The following is a 17,429-nucleotide window of genomic DNA, read 5'->3' as shown; positions in this document are numbered from 1 at the left end:
AATGGCAAACAAAACTCTCTGTTCGATGGATTCCTTGTGGCTCTCACAGGCCACTCCGGTCCAGATGATCACTATTCAAACATACAACACACAAAAGTGTATCTTCAATTCATTGCCCTGGCAAATTGTTTTTGCCTTTCATCCTTGTCCCCGCCTCCCCCCGCGGAAACCACACCCCCATTGTGAATGTCAAAACATAAGCGGGGAAAATAACTGCGCAGCGTAATCCACTCCCAGACTCAGGAATCAGGAATCAGGAATCACAAGTCTGGAATCTAGAATCTGGATTCTGAAAAATCTGTAACCAAGGGGGAGAAACAATCTGCACCCACTTCAATCTCAATCTGTTCGGAGGTCTGACCCAAGGGTTCCGCTCCGCTCCCCTCCGTTCCGTTCCTCGGCTTATGTGGGGTTCCTGGGGGTGCGGTCCACAAATCTACGGTAATAAAATTTAAATCACCCACACACTCGCCTCGGCAGCACCAGCATCCACTTGACGGAGATTGCGAGCGTTAAAAGTCGTTAACGACCCATGGCACCCATGTCGCTTCGGCAGGAAGCGGGCAGCAGGCAGCAGGAAGGCAGGAAGCATCCCCCGAAAAAGCGCAACCCTCAATCAGAGACATATTTTACGCTTATGAACTGCAGATACAAAGATACAATTTAGCAGAGCCGCTTTGCCAAATTGATTCCGCCTCTCCACCTTCCACCTTCCCCCTCCGCCCAGCCACCCCGCCCCAAGAGCGGCAGTCCCAAGTCCCAAAATCAATCGAGAGTCTCCGGGTTTTGTTGTACATTTATTTTGAATGAAATTTAAATATTTTAGTTTATCTGTATTTGTATTTGTAGTTTAAATAATTAATTTACATAGACGAAAAAAAAATAATAGAAGATGATAAATTGCTGATGCGGCGGCGGCTTATGGTCCACATACACATACATACATAAATCCATAAACTAGTCAAAGCACTAATCGGAGTGTGTGTGTGTGTGTGTGTGTGTGTGTGTGTCTGTGTGTGTTTTGGGGGTGCTGTGCGGGTGGGTGGGACTTATGCTAAGTATCTAAGTATCTGCACTAAGCCTACGTTCAAATAAAACAACAAAAACACATTTAGTTTTAGTTTTCTTTGTTTTCTTTTTGTTTTTAGTCTGATAAAGCACTAGCGTCTAAACGTATCTGTATCTGTATCTGTCTGTCTGTCCGTCTGTTTGGGGATAGCAAAAATAGATCGTGAAAGTATTCTAATGTACAAGATAGAGATAGAACTAGAGACGGGCTGCCGCCGTTCCAAAGGTATTCGCTTAGCTTTTTACATACAGTTTTCATTATCCATTGCCCCCCCGCCCCGCCCCGCCCCGAATCATTTTCTCCCTTCCCCCCACATTTGCCGCTTCGTAATTGGACTAGAAATATATTATCTTCCTCTTTTCTCCGCTCTCTGCTCTTCGCTCTCTGCCATATCCATATAACTATAGTATATAGTGTATATATATATATATTTGTAGGGGGTGTTTTTTTTTAGAATTGCATATAAATTTTCAACAAATAGTTTGAGATTTAATTTACTTATTTCCCCCTTAATCTGTGTGTGTGTGTGTGTGTGTGTGCTCGAAGCTTGTCTGTTGGTTAATATTCATTCAGAGATTGTTTTAGGATTAGCTTACTTACTGCCTAAGAAAAAAAACGAATTCTGCATACATACATATGTATACCCGTGTATATATACTACATATAGTATTGTATCCTCTACTAACTATTAAAAAAAAGTCGAAAAAAAAATATAGATCATCCTCGTCCTCCTGCTTACATCCCATATCGAATATACTATTGTTGTACGAGTATATACTGCATGATATACTTCCAGATCTTAAGCTAGCGACAAGCAATGTTTTTGTTGAGTGCTCGATAAGTGTGTGTGTGTGTTCTGCTGGGTGGTTACGGGCATAGACATATAGAGAGTGCATCGAATATTTACAATTATACGAGTAATATCTTTATCTTTATCTTTATCTTCTGATAGGCAAGAGCCTACTCCTACTCCTACTCCCACTGCACCACTGCATCGATGCATCGCCATAAAATGTTTATATTTATTCCAGATGTAAGGTAATCACAAAAAAAAACATTATACATTATGCATTATAGAATATATTGTATATTATGTACGAGTATATTCGATCGGCTGATCAGCTGACCGACTAATCGACTGACCGACTGACCGACTGATCGATTGATCGATTGATCGACTGATTTTGATCACTCGTAGATATAGTTTAGTAAGCTGCTGGGGTTGCATAGAAATTCCAATTCCAGTTCCGACCAGGAACCCATTTCCGCTCAGTTGGTGAACAGAAAGGGTCCCAGCGACCCTCAGACCATCGGGGGCTTGATGTCCACCAGTGCGCTGGGATCGAGTCGGTCCAGGCGGTGCTCCAGCCCCGGACTACCCGCCGCCAAATGGTGGTGATGGTGGTGATGCAGATGGGCGTGCGGATGCTGCTGCTGCTGTTGCTGCTGCTGCTGCTGCTGCTGGGCGAACTGTTGCTGCTGCTGTTGGTGCTGCTGCTGCTGGTGGAGGTGCTGCTGCTGCTGCTGTTGCTGCTGCTGCTGCTGGTGGTGTTGCTGCTGCTGCTGTTGCTGGTGGGACTGCTGCTGGTGGGGCTGCTGCTGCTGATGCTGCTGGTGCTGGTGAAGCATCACCGGCGACCCGCCCGCGGCGACCATCTGGTGCGGCGAGGCCAGGTGCAGACCGCCGCCCAGCAGGTTGCTGGGCGTGCTAGATGCGCTATGCGCGTGCAGCGAGGTCGGGGTGCCGGGATGGCTGCCAGAGCCAGAGCCAGACCCCGATCCGGAGCCGGAGCCCGAACCGGAGCCAGAGCCGGAGCCCGAGCCGGAGCCGGCGCTGGTTGGGCCACCCCCGCCGCCACCGGCCGCGCCCGTCTGTTGGCCACTGGTCGCGCCGCCCAGCCCGTTGGACTCACCCGACTGATTGGCGGCCTCCTCAGAGTCGCTGCAGGACTCCGAGGAGCCCTTCTTAATGCCGTTCGGCGCCGTGCCGTTGTGCGTCTTCACGTGCTTAGCCAGATGGTCGCTGCGCATAAAGCGCTTGTTGCACACGGGGCAAGCAAAGCGCTTCTCGCCGGTGTGCGTCCTCAGATGCCGCTGCAGCTCGTCGGAGCGCGTAAAGCGCTTGCCGCAGAACAGCCAATTGCACACGAAGGGACGCTCGCCGGTGTGCCACCGCAGGTGCGCCTTGAGATGCGACGTCTTTCCGTAGACCTTGCCGCAGCCCGGGATGTGGCACGAATGGATGTTCTTCTTCCGCAGATGCACGCCCGCCGGCCCCAGCCGCTCCGCCTCCTGGCAGTTGGGGCAGTCGCAGGTGGCGCGCCCCGCATACCGTCGCTGCGACCGGGGCGACGGTGTCGACGGCGTCGAGGCCTGTGGGGACACCGCCGCCGTGGCCGCTGCCGAGGGGGAGCTGTGCGGCAGCGAGAAGCCACCGACCCCCTGTCCGGGCAGCATGCTCTTGTACGTGTCCTGCAGCAGGTGCTGCCCGGAGCCCAGCAGGTGGGCCGTGTTCGAGAGCGAGTGCGAGAGGGCCGAGGAGTAGTCGGAGCCGGCGGCCGCGGCACTCGCGTAGTTGGCCATGGTCGAATGCATCCCGGCTGCAGCCGCGCTCCCCATATCCAGCCAGCTGCCCGCAGCGCTGTGCATGTCCCACCACCCGTTAACGCTGTTCACGCTGGCCGCCTCCGCGGCCTTGTGCGACACCGCGTTGAATGGCCAGTCGTAGGGGTGTCGCGAGTACACGGACCCGAACGCCGCCCCCTCCACCTTGCCCAGGAGCCCCTGGTGCATGTGATGGTTCTCCGCCACCATTCCCGCCGTCGAGGTACCCGTGTTCGGGAAGTACAGATCTCCGCCGTAGGCCGAGACGGATGCCGCCGCCGCTGCCGCCGCCGAGGCCGACACCGAGGCCGAGCCACTCACCGCCGCGCACGAGGAGGCCAATGGGCGACTGTAAGGATAGATGCTGAAATTACTCGCGAGTTGTATAGATCCAGCGCTGTGTGGGCGGTGCACGCACGCACAGTGGTCCCCAAAAGTATCAGTACTGGAGGAGGTGCCTGGATATGGATATGGATATGGATGCTGGATGGATGATGCTGGAGGTGGAATGAAGGTTCGACGCACCAATGTGTGCGTTCATCTGTGGTTAGATGTATTTCTGGTTCCTGGTTCGATATAATCCTTCTTTCTACGCTCATACTGTCTCTGTATGCCCTGAATTCCATCTTCCATCCTTCCATTCATAGTCCGCTGATCAAGTATCAGGTTAAACCGTAGCATTGAACCCTAGTTTTGTTCGCCTTCGAGGTCAAAGTATTTTTAGTATTCGGCTATTAGTACCTAGTATTATTGAAGTATTTTTCTGGAATACTTATAGTATTTTACTGGTATATTACTAGTATGTTTTCTGGCATGCCTTTAACAATTAATTGTGGTTCAACGAGATCTATAGGTCGATTCGATTCTGAAACTGATCAAATTCTAACTTGCACAATGCGACAATTGATATAAGACGAATACTCCTCAAAGTCAAAAAATGATCTATCTACCTTTTATAGGTCTATTCTCTCCTCAGGACCATTCTGGATTGTCTTTCTGCTAATCATTGCCTGTCCACCAGACTGCTACATCCATCCACCAGGACCCGCCCAGGACCTCACCAGGACTTCTTTGGAGACCACTGTGCGCCGTTGCGCTTCTTACCTAGCTGTGATGTTCACCATGGTGCTGGCGCTGGAGGAGAGGCTCCTCGACGACTGTCCTCCGCCGCTGGCGCTGCCGCTGGAGCTGGACGAGCTGGCCGCTGAGATGGCGCAGGGCGAGTGTTGGCCGGCGCTGCTGCCTCCTCCTCCGCCACCGCCACCGCCGCCGCCCCCTCCGCCGGAACTTCCGCTGCTGCCTGCGGCCGGGGAGTTGGGGCTCTTCTTCCAGGGATGGAATCCCTTGCCCACCGCCGCATCGGCGAGCGGGGGCGGTGATTTGTTGGACAGCTTGTTGCACTGGGCGGCCAGCATGGCCAGTGGTGTTCCTCTCAGGCTGGGATGATCCTGAAAAGCAGCAGAGATATCGGATGAGCAACGTGGGAACTGCGGGGGAATCGCGCATTACATTTCTTAATTAAGTCTCGTTCGGCAAACGCCGTTCGGGGTTTGGGGTTCGGGTGAAACTGCAAATTATTCAAATACAAATTAGTTATGCTCAATTTCGCTTCCTGCTGCCAGAAACCAAAAACCAAAAACCGAGAGAGACCGCAAGAGCCACAATAGCAGCTTCTAATGCCGCCGAAGCCGACGCCGACGCCAACGCCAACGAAGATTGTGAAAATGGAGAGGTGGAGAGATGGAGATGGGTCGGAGGATGACGACGACGATGATGATGACGGGCCCAGCAACCCACAAAATTAATTCGCCACGTAAATCAAAACTGAAATTCGCTTTTAACGCCGAGAATGGGCCGCGTTTTTACGGTCTGAGGATACCCTCGAACTGACAGAGAGGGCTGCGGCTGTGCCGACCTAGAGAGGGCTCTCTGTCGAGCAGAGATTGTTTTGGGGTTGGCTGCATAAGGCTCCATAGGGTATCCGTAGTGCGGCTTGGCCCAGTCCTCCGGCAGACAGACATTTATAATCGCCCTGGACTCGAAAGGAAGTCATTAAAAGGCTGCCTGGTCGCGGACTCCTTTGCTTAGCCTTTGCCCAAAACTAATTTTCAATTCCGCTTTTTGTCTAGCGGCTCCGCCCGACACTTGTCCAGGACCAAGACCATCTTTCGGCCCATTCCCAGGTCGTCTTCAGGAGCATCTATGCGGCTATCCCGCTCCCACACTAATTGCTGCCTGATTGACGACGGTCGAGGATTTGATATTGTGTGTGTGGCAGGAGCACAGCACACAGGAGGAGGGATAGAGAGAGCGAAGGATCTCCAATCTGTGGTCTCTGATCCTCATCAAACACATTTCATGCCTGCACGGCAGATGCTTGAGATGCCATGGAAGAGAATTGTCAACAACAAGTCCAACCACTTGCCACTTGCCATGGTAAAAGTTGTTCAATCAAGCGATCGGGCGATCAGGCTATGCACTGATCGAAAATGATTCCGGATGATTGAATATTCGAATTCAATGAATACCTAGTTTGGGGCACGTATTTTGCTCAGTGCAGCGCCAGCGCCAGGCCAAGTCTCGTGTGGCTGGTTGGCCGAAAAATTAAGTTAATGGTTTTCTGGCTGCCCGATCTTCCCGATTTACAGTTGTCTAGTTTGGCGCTTTTACCGTTGATTCCCCCACCCAAAACCACCAACAAAAAACGGGGACAGTGCGAGAGAGAGCAGAGAGAAAGATAGAAAGAGAGAGAGTGAGAGAGCAGAGGGATCCACTGGCAACCGGCAATCAGGCTGTGATCGGGTCGGATCGGATCGGATCGGAATCGGGATCAGAGCCTCCGCGGAAGCTGCTCTTTTGGCCAGTAATTGGCCTCGACCCCCGATCCTCCCACAGCAGCCTCCTCATCCGCCGACCCCCATCCTTGGTCTGTGTTTCCGCATTGCAGTGTGGGGCTGGGGCTGCAACTGGGGCTGGGCTCTGTGGCACGTTTATGTCGCTGCCGTTGATTCTCAATTTGCCAATTTTCAATTCCACTTTGGGCATCCCCATCCCCATCCCCAGCAGAGTCCTCCCTCCAGACAGGTGCTTTGGCAGCCTAATGACATCACCCATTCGAGAGTCGTGCAGCAGCAGCGCAAGCAGCAGCAGCAGCAGACAGTCAGAGCCAAAAGTCGAGAGCCACCGAACTACTTTGGCCTCTGTGGCGGCCGAAAAAAGGTAGAAAACAACAACAACAACAACAAAAAACAGCACTTAATTGGAGCAATTTCAACGTCGTGCAACTGCGCGTATGAGTAATGGCTGTATCTGTCTGTCTGTGTGTGTGTGCCACTGTGTCTAACTGTGTGTTTGTGTGTGTGGCATGAAAATTACACAAAATGATATCGGGGCAGAGGCAGGAGGCCAGACTCAGAGTCAGAGTCAGAGTCAGTCAGTGAGTTAGTAAGTTAGAGAGTCGGTGGAGTTGGAGTTGGAGCAAATTAAAATGCAAAATGATTTGATTAATCGATCCGGAAGAAAAGAGGAAGGGGAGGGGATACTGGGGGAAGCCCAGTACCAAACTCAGTATGTAGTCGTACTCTCCCATAAACTGTTTGCCTATATTAAGGGTCTTTCGAAGATCATCTCTTATCTCGTGCCCCGAAGCCCCCATTGCCAGAAATCGTATCAGAGCACACAAAAAGTAGAACAAAAGTTAACAATTTGTTTGGCATTTATGCACCCTACGGGGGGCGCCTCTGGCGCCAGTCTGCCTCCATTCCCGTCGCACCCAAATTAGCCACTGCAACGCCCCCCCCCACACAGCAGCCGCCCGGCGCTGGACAATGGCCAGAACAGGGCGATGGCGAGGGGAAGAAAGGGGAAGAGGAGAGAGGAGTCTAGACCCATATACTCGTACAATGTGGGCTGATGAATAATGAATTGGTTTTCGATTCTCGTGTGGCTGCAACACAGGGGCAACATCAAACAAAGAGCGACTTCTACCGCAACGAATTTAGATTTTTCACATTTTTATTGTTGTTTGCCGACACCATCCCAGGGGCAGAGCAGGGACGGGGGCAGGGTCTGCGGAGGTGGAAGATGCAACAAAGTGCACTCTGCTCTTGCCCCTTGTCCCCTGCCCCCTGCCCCCTGCCTCATTGTAAATCATTAGCAGCGACACCTGCTGTGAAAATTATGACACCGCCTCCGATTGATGTGCACAACTTGTTGCCGCTACGCACACACAGCGACACAGCGACCCAGAGAAAGAGAGGGAAAGAGAGAGAGAGATAGCAAAAGAGAGTAACTGAGTGAAAGAGAGGGCAGCGGGGTGAGAGGTGAGGCTGAGATAAAAGGTGCTGGAACCTGCAGCGCCATTTGCTGATAGCGCCTGCTGTGATCCGCATCGGGAGGGAGAGAGATCCCTGAGAGACCTCAAACTCCGGATTCGGATTCGGACTCGGACTCGGTATGATGATGATGGGAACGGGTCAGTGAATCCCCCCACCTCCCCGCCCCCTGGGGCAGTCACCTGCTGCGTTGACCGAATTTGTTTAGCTCGCGCCTTTTGATGGTCGCTCTCTCGTGTCCGATTCCCCGTCTTGTATCCGCTTTTCACCTCTGCAGCAGGCACCCGAAATGTCATTTTACTGTTTTAATTAGCCCAAAAGAAGGGACCACCTGAGGGCCACTGACTGTCAACCAATCGGAGGAACCAAATGGAAAGAGTCCCTGCGGAAATCCTCTGAAAGAATTCCTCCTAGAGATTTCAGAGTATTGCTTGAAGAGTTTCGGAATCTACTGCCATAACATGTTATTTTGCTTCCTAGTTTCCACACACACACACACACACACACACACACGTAACTTTCTCCCCGTAAAAGCACTGCCATAAAAGCCAACTATCGATGACAAGCAGCGGTGCCAATCCATCAATGCCCCATACCACCAATTGGCTTCTTGGCTAATCCCCAAACTTTGTGGCACAGTGTGTTGCAACCGCACAGCACCTCATCAACAGAGGCACAGGCACAAGCAAAGCCAGATGCAGAGGCAGAGACAGAGACAGAGGTACTCAAAATGTTTTTAACTCGAAAACTCCGGCGCCAAAATGCAAATAAAACAACAAACACAGAACATAAAACATAAAACGGCGATGCGAGGCGATGCGAAAATAAAAGAAACTTTAAATTGCGGCAAACGAGGAAAGATCAGGCAAAAGAAGAGGCAGATCTGTGGCTGCGGCAGTGGCTGTGGCAGTGGCCGATGAGGCGCGGCAAGAGAGCTACCCGAATACGCTGCCAGATACCGCTGCCAGAGACTTCTCCGCGAGGAGCAGACACAATTTTCATAGGCAATTAAAAAGAACGTTCATTGGTTTCGATTTTGTGCTCTCTGGCGGCTGCTCCTCCATTCGGAAGCCAGAAGAGCAGTCGGACGACGAAAGGCTCCAGGCAGTCGACAGTCCAGTCCGGTCCAGTCCACAGAAAGCAGCAGAAAGGATCCAGCCTCTCATCCTTCCATTAGCATGTAAAGTGTAAACTAATGGCTTTGATTCTGATTCTGCACCCAGTACCCAATACCGAATACCCAGGGAGTACCCAGGGAGTACCCAGGGGAGCACCGGGGAGCACCCTGGATGGAGGAGAAGCTCACAAATTAAAAGCAGCGTGGGAACTGAGCAACTTCTGTCCAGAGAATCCAGAAGTTTATTAAAAAACGAACCCCCACCACCCCTCCCAAGAACAGAGCTCTGGACTAAGTAGCTGGACTGGACTCCTTTCTTCCCTGTCCGACGGCGAGACCGAGACTTTGTCTTGGACTCTGCCGTGGATGCAGGACCGAGTTCCTTGGAACTGGTCTGCGTCTGCGTCTGGGTCTGGGCCTGGGCCTGGTCTGGGGATCGTGCCCTACCTCGTATCTCGTACCCGTACCCATACCCATACCCGTACCCGTACCGTTCCCATAAGTAAGCCATACACGAAAACTCATTAACAATGACGCTCCAAAAAACAACATCCAGCCAGAGCCAGTGCCAGGGCCAGTGCCAGTGCCAGGGCCAGTGCCAGAGCCAGGAGATGATGCCGAACGAGGATGAAGTAGCCGGGCAAAAATTAATGGAGTTTCCAAAGCCCCAGACTTTTTCATCATAATTTTTATTATTATTATTTTTTTTCGAGCTCTTTCTTATCTGCAGCGGCTCTTGCTGCTGCTTCCTTTTTTTATTATTATTTTTGAGAAATTTTTCAAAAATCAAAATGGAAACGGCGGAGGGGCACGAGGCACCACCTCATGGGGATACTACGATCTATAAATACTCTATACGTGAGGCGATTTTTAAGGCCTAGACCTTCGAGCAATGGAATTTCTACACAGATTATGTCTCAAAACTGATACGAATATTTCGACTTTTGGTATAGGGTAGACCATCCATAGCTGTTCAGAGCCCGAAACTGAAGCTGAAGCTGAGGCTAAGATAATTATGGCCGCTTTATAGGGACTGCTGTCATACACCCAAATTGATGAACTGCATTAAAGTGTCTTTAATGTGCGGCAACAACTGCAGAGGGAGGAGGAGTTCTGCTTCTTCCTTCCTTCTTCCTCCTTCCTCGTTCTCCTCCTGCTCTGCTGTCTACAGGATTTTAATTTCGAGAATGCTTTAATTTTATGTTCGAGCACTTTGCTGCTCATTTGGCTGGGCATTCGCTTCCATCGGATGCGCATCATCAGTCGCAGCATATCCTGGCGCTACCAAGCACTCACGCCCCAGACCACGCCCTCCCCCACGCCCACACCCTCTGGAATATCCATGATTAACTGACCGCTCATTAGAGCCACATGACATTCTCTATGGGCCCCAAACCTCCCATCCTCTGGTCTGGTCACTGGTCACTGGTCTGGGGCAATGTGGGTTGGTGGCTGGTGGCGGCGGGCGGCGGGTGGTGGGTGGCGGGTCACATTTAATGTGCCTCGGATTGCAATTAATTTGAACTCGAACTTTGCTGAGTGCCTGTGCCTGTGCCTGGGCCTGGGCCTGTTCGGGTGTTTAAGTTCAGGACCAGTTCAGGCCGTAATTGGGGTTGATTATGATTTCGACTTCGAGGAAGGGCGAGGAATACGAGCCCTGGACTTGCCGAAAGCTAGGATTTCCCATATGTCACCCATGGGCGCCGCCGGCACCCATGAAAAAGTGTCTTCCTCAAAACATTCCCTGCACATTGGGGCTCTCCCTCTCTCGTAACAGTATTCCTTCCCCTACTGCCATTCGTTCTCCTCCCCTCTCTTCCCTTCTGATGACGTGTTCAACTCACATTACACTTAGAGCCTGCTTAAAACTTCATAAAACTCGCACAACTTTCAGCAGGAACGAGGGATTGGAGTGGTGGAGGTGGAAGTGGAAGTGCAAGTGCAAGTGGAAGGGGACTTGAAGGCAAATAAACGCTGACAGGCAACAAGAACCACACATTTGCAACGTCATTAGCTCGCAACAGCAGATGGTGTGCCCAAACTCGCGGCAGAAAGCAATCGAAAGTTTATCGAGCCACCTGGCCACACTGCTCTGGCGATCCCAGATCTCAGGTGCCAGATCTCAGATTCCAGATCTCGAGTACATATACAATATAGCGGGGTTATACTATATACTATTAAGGCATATGCATATGCATAGTTCTACGAGTACTGGTACTTGTACTCGTATAATTACTCACTAGTTCGTGGGTAATTTATGCAATTTATGAGCCGCTTTCATTGCGGCAATTAAATCAAATCAAATTAATTGAATTATGTGTGTGGTGTGCAGCTCTCAAAGGTGTTGTTCCAGTGTAGCTGTTGTTTTTGCTGTAGCTGTAGTTGTTGCTTTGGTTTCCTCTGTAGTTGTTTCTTTTTTTTTCGTTGTTCGTTGCTATTGAGTGCCTGTCCCTGCCGCTGCCCCTGCCCCTGCCACAGAGAGAGAGGCAAGGTTTGCATGTCTGCACCATGTCTGCGGGCTAAACAAAAGCTAAAAAACCACACAGCAAAATAAAGACAAAACATTTGCCACAGGCCCAACAACAACAACAGCAACAACAACAAAAAGATACATTAAAAATGCAAACAACATTTCATTCACGTCCGAACTAGACGAATGTGGAGTGCCCTTCTCCAACATTCAGTCTGATCCTTCAACCTATAAGAATATTCCCCTATCCTCTAATGATCCTCTGGGGAATGATCTTTCCTGCAAGTGCTAAAACCTCTCCTCGCACTCAGACGATCCTCTGGGAGTGCCCCAGCAGAAGATGCACACCACAGATGATGTCATCCGCCCATCAAAAACGAGTAGTTAGCACCAGAGATCAGAGTAGTATAGTAGTAGAGATCCATCCCCCAACAATCACGCCGACAAATTAGCATCTCCATCTCCATCTCTGCTGAGTTGTCGTTGTCGTTGTCGTTGTTTGTGGTTTTCCCAGAGAGTTATGGCAGCTGATGCTGATGCTGCTGCTGATGCTGCTGTTGATGCTGATCTCTAATGATCAGTCATAGGGTGATCATTTAGAGTGCAAATCAAATTAAGTGAAATTGCCGAGTATTAGCCTAATCGTTTGTCAGCCATCGGGCGGGGCGAGGGGGGCGAGTTATCCACCTGCGATCTGCGGCTAGTACATCAATCAATGATCCAAGTGCACTACTATATTATACGAGTAGTCCGACAAAGCGAACGAGGAACAGGGAATGCCTGGGCTTGGGCTTGGGCAGCGATCGATTCGATATAAAAAATTAAAATTTTTGAAACTTTTCAGTTGAAAGCTTAATTTTAACAAATATTTACACGAACAGATAGAATCTTCAGCTCATTTTGTTTATAGTATGAGCAAATTTAAACGTCGCCGCAAGCTGTCCGATGCTCGATGCTCGATGCTCGATGTTCATGTCGATGGTCAGGCATTCGACGATCATCATGATGCGAGGGGCACTGGCACTGGCACTGGTACTGGCACTGGGACTGGGACGGGGACTGGAATCTTGGATGGCTGGATGGTTAAGCAGACAGAGAGCCCCAGAGCCACAGACCCGACAAGATAGTCAAGAGTCAAGAGAACGATCCGATCCGATGCGAGGCGAGGCGATTCGAGGCGAGTCAGTCAAGTCGAGTCAACGCGATTCACTCACTCACTTAGTCGGCCAGCAACTGAGCGATTGTCTGGGTATCTGTGTCTGTGTGCCAGTCAAGGTGTGTACCTGTGTGTGTGTTTGTGTAGGCGTGTGCAGCTGTGTGTCTTCATTAGCATAATGAGTTTGATTGAAAGCCAACTTGATATGGATATTGATATTTATGGCCAGGCAATTGATTGACTTTGTCTGTCTTGAAAATACATGATTCTCGCCGTGGTATCACAGAAGATAATCTATCGATAACTCCATCGATTACCAACGATGAATGATACGATTGAGAATAAAAACCGATTCAAAAGAGTTAGTATGGCTTGAGAGTTAGTGTTCAGAATAATGCCTTCTCATAGAAATCGAAAATCGGAAAATCGATGACTGTACCGCTGTCCCTTTGTGAGATTCACGTGGAACCATTGGAGTGAGGAGCAGGAGAGATACCAATGGCTGAGGGAGATGGATGGATGGATGGACTAAGTGCCGCTAAATGCTTGAAATGGCGCAGTAGGAGACCAAGGTCAAAGGACAAGGCCGACAATGAATGAGGGGAAGGAAAGAAGGGAGGACCAGAAAGAGGAGGCAACTGCCAAATGGCCGTGATGGATGGCTGAGAGTGCGAGAGGGATGCTTTGAGGATGCGGATGCGCCACCCCATGGCGTGCTGGGAACGACAGCCAAATGTGCAATTTTTGTAACAAATTAGCGGTCTATCAGGGGGGTAGCTCTCTCTCACGCTGTCCCTCTCTCTCTTTCTCTCCTCTCCTCCCCTCTCTTTCTTTTTTTTATCCTCTCAACGATTATCGCTGCAGGATGTCGCTGGCGAGTGTGAGAGAGAGAGAGAGAGCTGGCAATAATCCCGCAGTTGATCCTTGAAATCCTTTAATGCGAGTGCACACGCAAAAAGACATTTTGCTCTAAATCTGCGCTCTAATGAGGTCCTCGTCCCGAACGCTGTCGAGATCAAGTGCGATCCTGGACAAACATCACACACACACGCACACAGACACGATTCGAGGCCCAAACAAGCGGCTCAAGCGGACAAAGCCTCCATTGTGCTGCACCACTTGACCGAACCACAACACGACACACAGGACACTCGAAAACACTCTCAGAATCCGGGGCCAGGACAATGGGCCAGGACAAAAGCTGGCTCCTGGCTCTCTATTATTTCCATTCTTGTCCTTTCTTTTTCTTTTGGGTAAACAGAACCCCGGGCGCACTTGATTCTGAAACTGTGCCAGAGCCAGAGCCAGAGACAGAGCCAGAATCGGAGCCACAGACGGGACAGGGCCTAAAACAACATGGCAATGCCCGAAACTTTAGGCCAATGCGGAATTCCTGCAAATTCTGATGCAAAAAAAAGGAAGAAAAATAGGAAAATCCTTTGAGCGTTTTTCACTCGAAATTTCCCTCATTCACTCTCTCTCTCTTTCTCTCTTTCGGCGAATGCCCCGAGTGCAGACACACTTAAAAGCTAGTTTCCTGCCACGCCCATCAGCCGCCCCAACTGCAGTGGCACATAGCCCCCTCCCGCCTTGCCCCTTGTATGTGTTATCATTAAAACCACGCGAAAAGTGTTCTAATTGCAAAACTTTTGCCATGCCACATGCCCCTGCCCATGCCACATGCCCAGGCAAAGAGCCGCTCTGACTGCGACTGCGACTGCGGCTGCGGGGCTGCTCCTGTGCCGCGTGTTTGTGGTAATTGCAAATTGCAGTGGCATGCAGCACTATGCTGCAGCCCCACCAACCCGCCACCCCACCACAAAGCCCAGGAAACAGCCTGGCCAATAAGCACACACACAAGCGGGAAGGGGCATTGCCACAGAGGCCGCAGAGAGTGGAACAGGCGGCGACTTTTTTAATTAAAAGTGACGAGTGTTTAATAAGTGCCGGGATTACACAAACACCCCTTGCCATTCCATCGTTCCATCGTTCCATCTCTCTATGTGCTCTATCTTTACGATTCCCCTAAATGGAATGCGCAAAGATCTGGCCAATGAATCTTGGGAGAGCTCCACCGACTCCATCTAGTCCCAGTTCCGATCCCTCTTCAAATGAGAAGCATTTCCTCTGGGAGAAATCCCTGCTTGCAATTCCGATTTTGTCGACTCCAACTAATGCATTTCTCTCATGTGAGAGGCCATTCCTGGTGACTGGTGACTGGTGACTGGCGACTGGCAACCGGCGACCGGCGGCCGGCGACTGGCGTGACTCGATTAATGGTTGTACAATGTGCAATCAGATTTGTTTCGTATATCGCCTGGCATTGTTTGGTTAGCAGCGATATCGGGCGATATCTGCTAGTAACTGGGCCAGCAGCACGGTGCAGTTGGGCCCATTATCTCGGGCCAGTTTAGCGGAGCAAATAAGCAGCTTTCGGACGGAAAGAGCTGCTTAAATGGCCAAATAAATAGACAAAAACCCAGTTCGTGCCAATGGCATATAAATACGGTCATCTCTCCGGCCTGCCCAGTATACATGCACACATATGTATGTATATCTCTGTCCCTCTGTGGGACATGGGAGCATTTCATTGTTGTTCTGCTAAAGTGCGACAATTTGTGTTAAACAAAAGACTCGGACAGCCAAAGAAACGGCAGCAGCAGGAGCTCAAGGAGGAATTGGGGGCCATCTCCTTTCATACGGAATGTGTTTATAATTGGATATGCAAATCAATTTGTTGCTGCTGTTGCCGCTGTTGCTGCTGTTGCCGCTGCCCCGAAATGTTGATAAATTGCAAAACGCATCCCATAAAATCGCTTTCAACCGGTCGGTTCCGTTCCTCTCCCTTCGGCTCGTTTTGCTCGTTTCGAAGGAGATTTTGGTTCAGCTTTAGCTCCGATCTTCGGAGATGGTTTACTTATGGAATACTCTATATGTTAGTTTTCATGGTGCTTCGGACCGCAGCCTTGACTCTCAGTCATCGCCATCGTTTCTAGGGTATCCCGCATTCGTGGGGGACCCCGGGTTCTCGCCGGCCCAACTGCTTGTTTGCAGCTCATTTAAATTAGCTAAATAAGAGCGGGGGCATGGGGCCCAATACTCCAATACCCCCAATCCCCCATCCCCCATCCCCATCCCTCATCCCCATGGCCATCTCCGGATCTGTCTGGTGCTGCTTCTGCTGCTGCTTCTCCCGCTGTGAAGAGGGCTTGTCCAGCTGTCTGGTCTGCAGCTCCGAAATGCTGCCGGTTTTGGGCCTCGGCCTTCCCCCTTTTTGTGTTTTTTGTGTTGTTTTATTTTTTTTCTCTGCCGTCTGTTGTCTGATGCCCGCTCTTTTGCATATTCATTTCGAATGGAACTGACTGGAGATGGTGATGGGGGAACGGGAAGCGGGAAGTGGGAACTGGATCTGGAAGTGGAAGTGGGAATGGGACTGGCGAATGGCGAATGGCAGCCGGAGAAGAGTGGAGAAGACCGGTAGCCAATTGCTTTGGCAGCTAAGGTTGCACCAATTCGTTTAATAATAAATAATGAAAAAGGCCCCAACTCCCGTCTCCGACTCCGACTCGGACTCGGACTTGGACTCCGAATCGGACTGCTCCGATCCGATGCTGGCAATTTGACTTATTGATTTCTTTATTCTCGCTCCACGGGTTGACACTGTCCAACCAACAAAAACGAAGGTGGCCAGCGCCCCTTTGGGGCTGACTTTGATTAATGATGGGCCCCCCCTTTTGCTCGCATCTCTCCGCTATCGATTAGTGTCTTTATACGTTTTAATTTCGTAATCAATCTGCTTAGGAAAAGCATCTGAGCATCTGAGCATCTGAGGATCTGAGGAGAGCACCGTCTTGCATGCCATCTCTAGAAGCCTTCTGTTTGATAAATGCTCTCTGGCTGTATCTTCGAGAGGTGTAAAGCAGACAGATATTGGATATTGTAGATGCTGCTGCTGGAGGTGCAAAGACACTCAGAAAAGGTGCAAAGACATCCTTAGGTTTAAATCTACTCTCTCAGATCTTTTGCTATTCTTTCAGACAAAGAAATAGGAATAAATTTGCTTAAAATTAACAAAGTAATCAATCAAATATTTTCAGAATTATTTAAATGATATTTACAAAAGATTTGGCATTTGTTGGTGAACCTCTTCGAGGCATTTCCATAATCAAACAAAAACCCCAACAAAATTATCAACATTTTTTTGGTTTTTATAGGTTTTTGTATTAGTTTTTTATGTCTTTTTATAGTTTCTGTTTTGTGTGTGTTGTTGCGGCTTAACGCTGCTAAAGCTGCTAAACAAGAAAATTATGATTATTATTTAATGACTCAATAAATCAAAAATCGTGTTGTGACTCCGATACCGATTCCGATTCCGATTGCGATGCCAACTGCGGAGCTGTGGAACTGTGGAGCTGTGGAGCTGTGGAGATGGCTAATGGCATTGCCATTGTGGTTGTTGCCTCTTTTTATTGGGCATTAAATGGCTAATTAACAAAACGCAACAACACCAACGCCGGAGCCACAGAGCCACAGAGCCACATCCCCAGTGCCGATTATATCGGATTGCACAGCTCATTATATCATTAGGGGGCCATCCCGATGTGTGAGATTTGTTTTGTCCGATTGAAAAACATGAACATGGGACACAGAGTAGGGCATTTGCTGTTCTGTTGGATCTG

General features: G+C 50.0%; 1 protein-coding gene across 4 annotated transcripts in view; it reads right to left on the bottom strand.

Moving 5' to 3' along the window:
- Positions 1 to 1,411: 1,411 nt before the first annotated feature.
- The window catches only part of Sp1 (transcription factor Sp8), a 29,330-nt gene continuing 13,312 nt past the window's right edge, over positions 1,412 to 17,429 (bottom strand). For 3 of the 4 annotated variants that reach the window (XM_033383440.1, XM_033383438.1, XM_033383441.1), the window contains exons 3-4: positions 4,778 to 5,121; positions 1,412 to 4,037 (exon numbers count right to left, since the gene is read on the bottom strand). In XM_033383440.1, coding sequence (XP_033239331.1) covers positions 2,372 to 4,037; positions 4,778 to 5,121 — 2,010 coding nt within the window. In that variant the 3' untranslated portion in view covers positions 1,412 to 2,371. The remainder of the gene's footprint in view (positions 4,038 to 4,777; positions 5,122 to 17,429) is intronic. The other variant, XM_001354361.4, reaches the window with a different exon arrangement.

Source organism: Drosophila pseudoobscura, chromosome X (genome assembly GCF_009870125.1).
Source record: "Drosophila pseudoobscura strain MV-25-SWS-2005 chromosome X, UCI_Dpse_MV25, whole genome shotgun sequence".
In the NCBI taxonomy this organism is placed as follows: Eukaryota; Metazoa; Arthropoda; class Insecta; order Diptera; family Drosophilidae; genus Drosophila; species Drosophila pseudoobscura.
The sequence above is the reverse complement of the archived record's forward strand: the minus strand, read 5'-3'. Positions and strand labels throughout refer to the sequence as shown.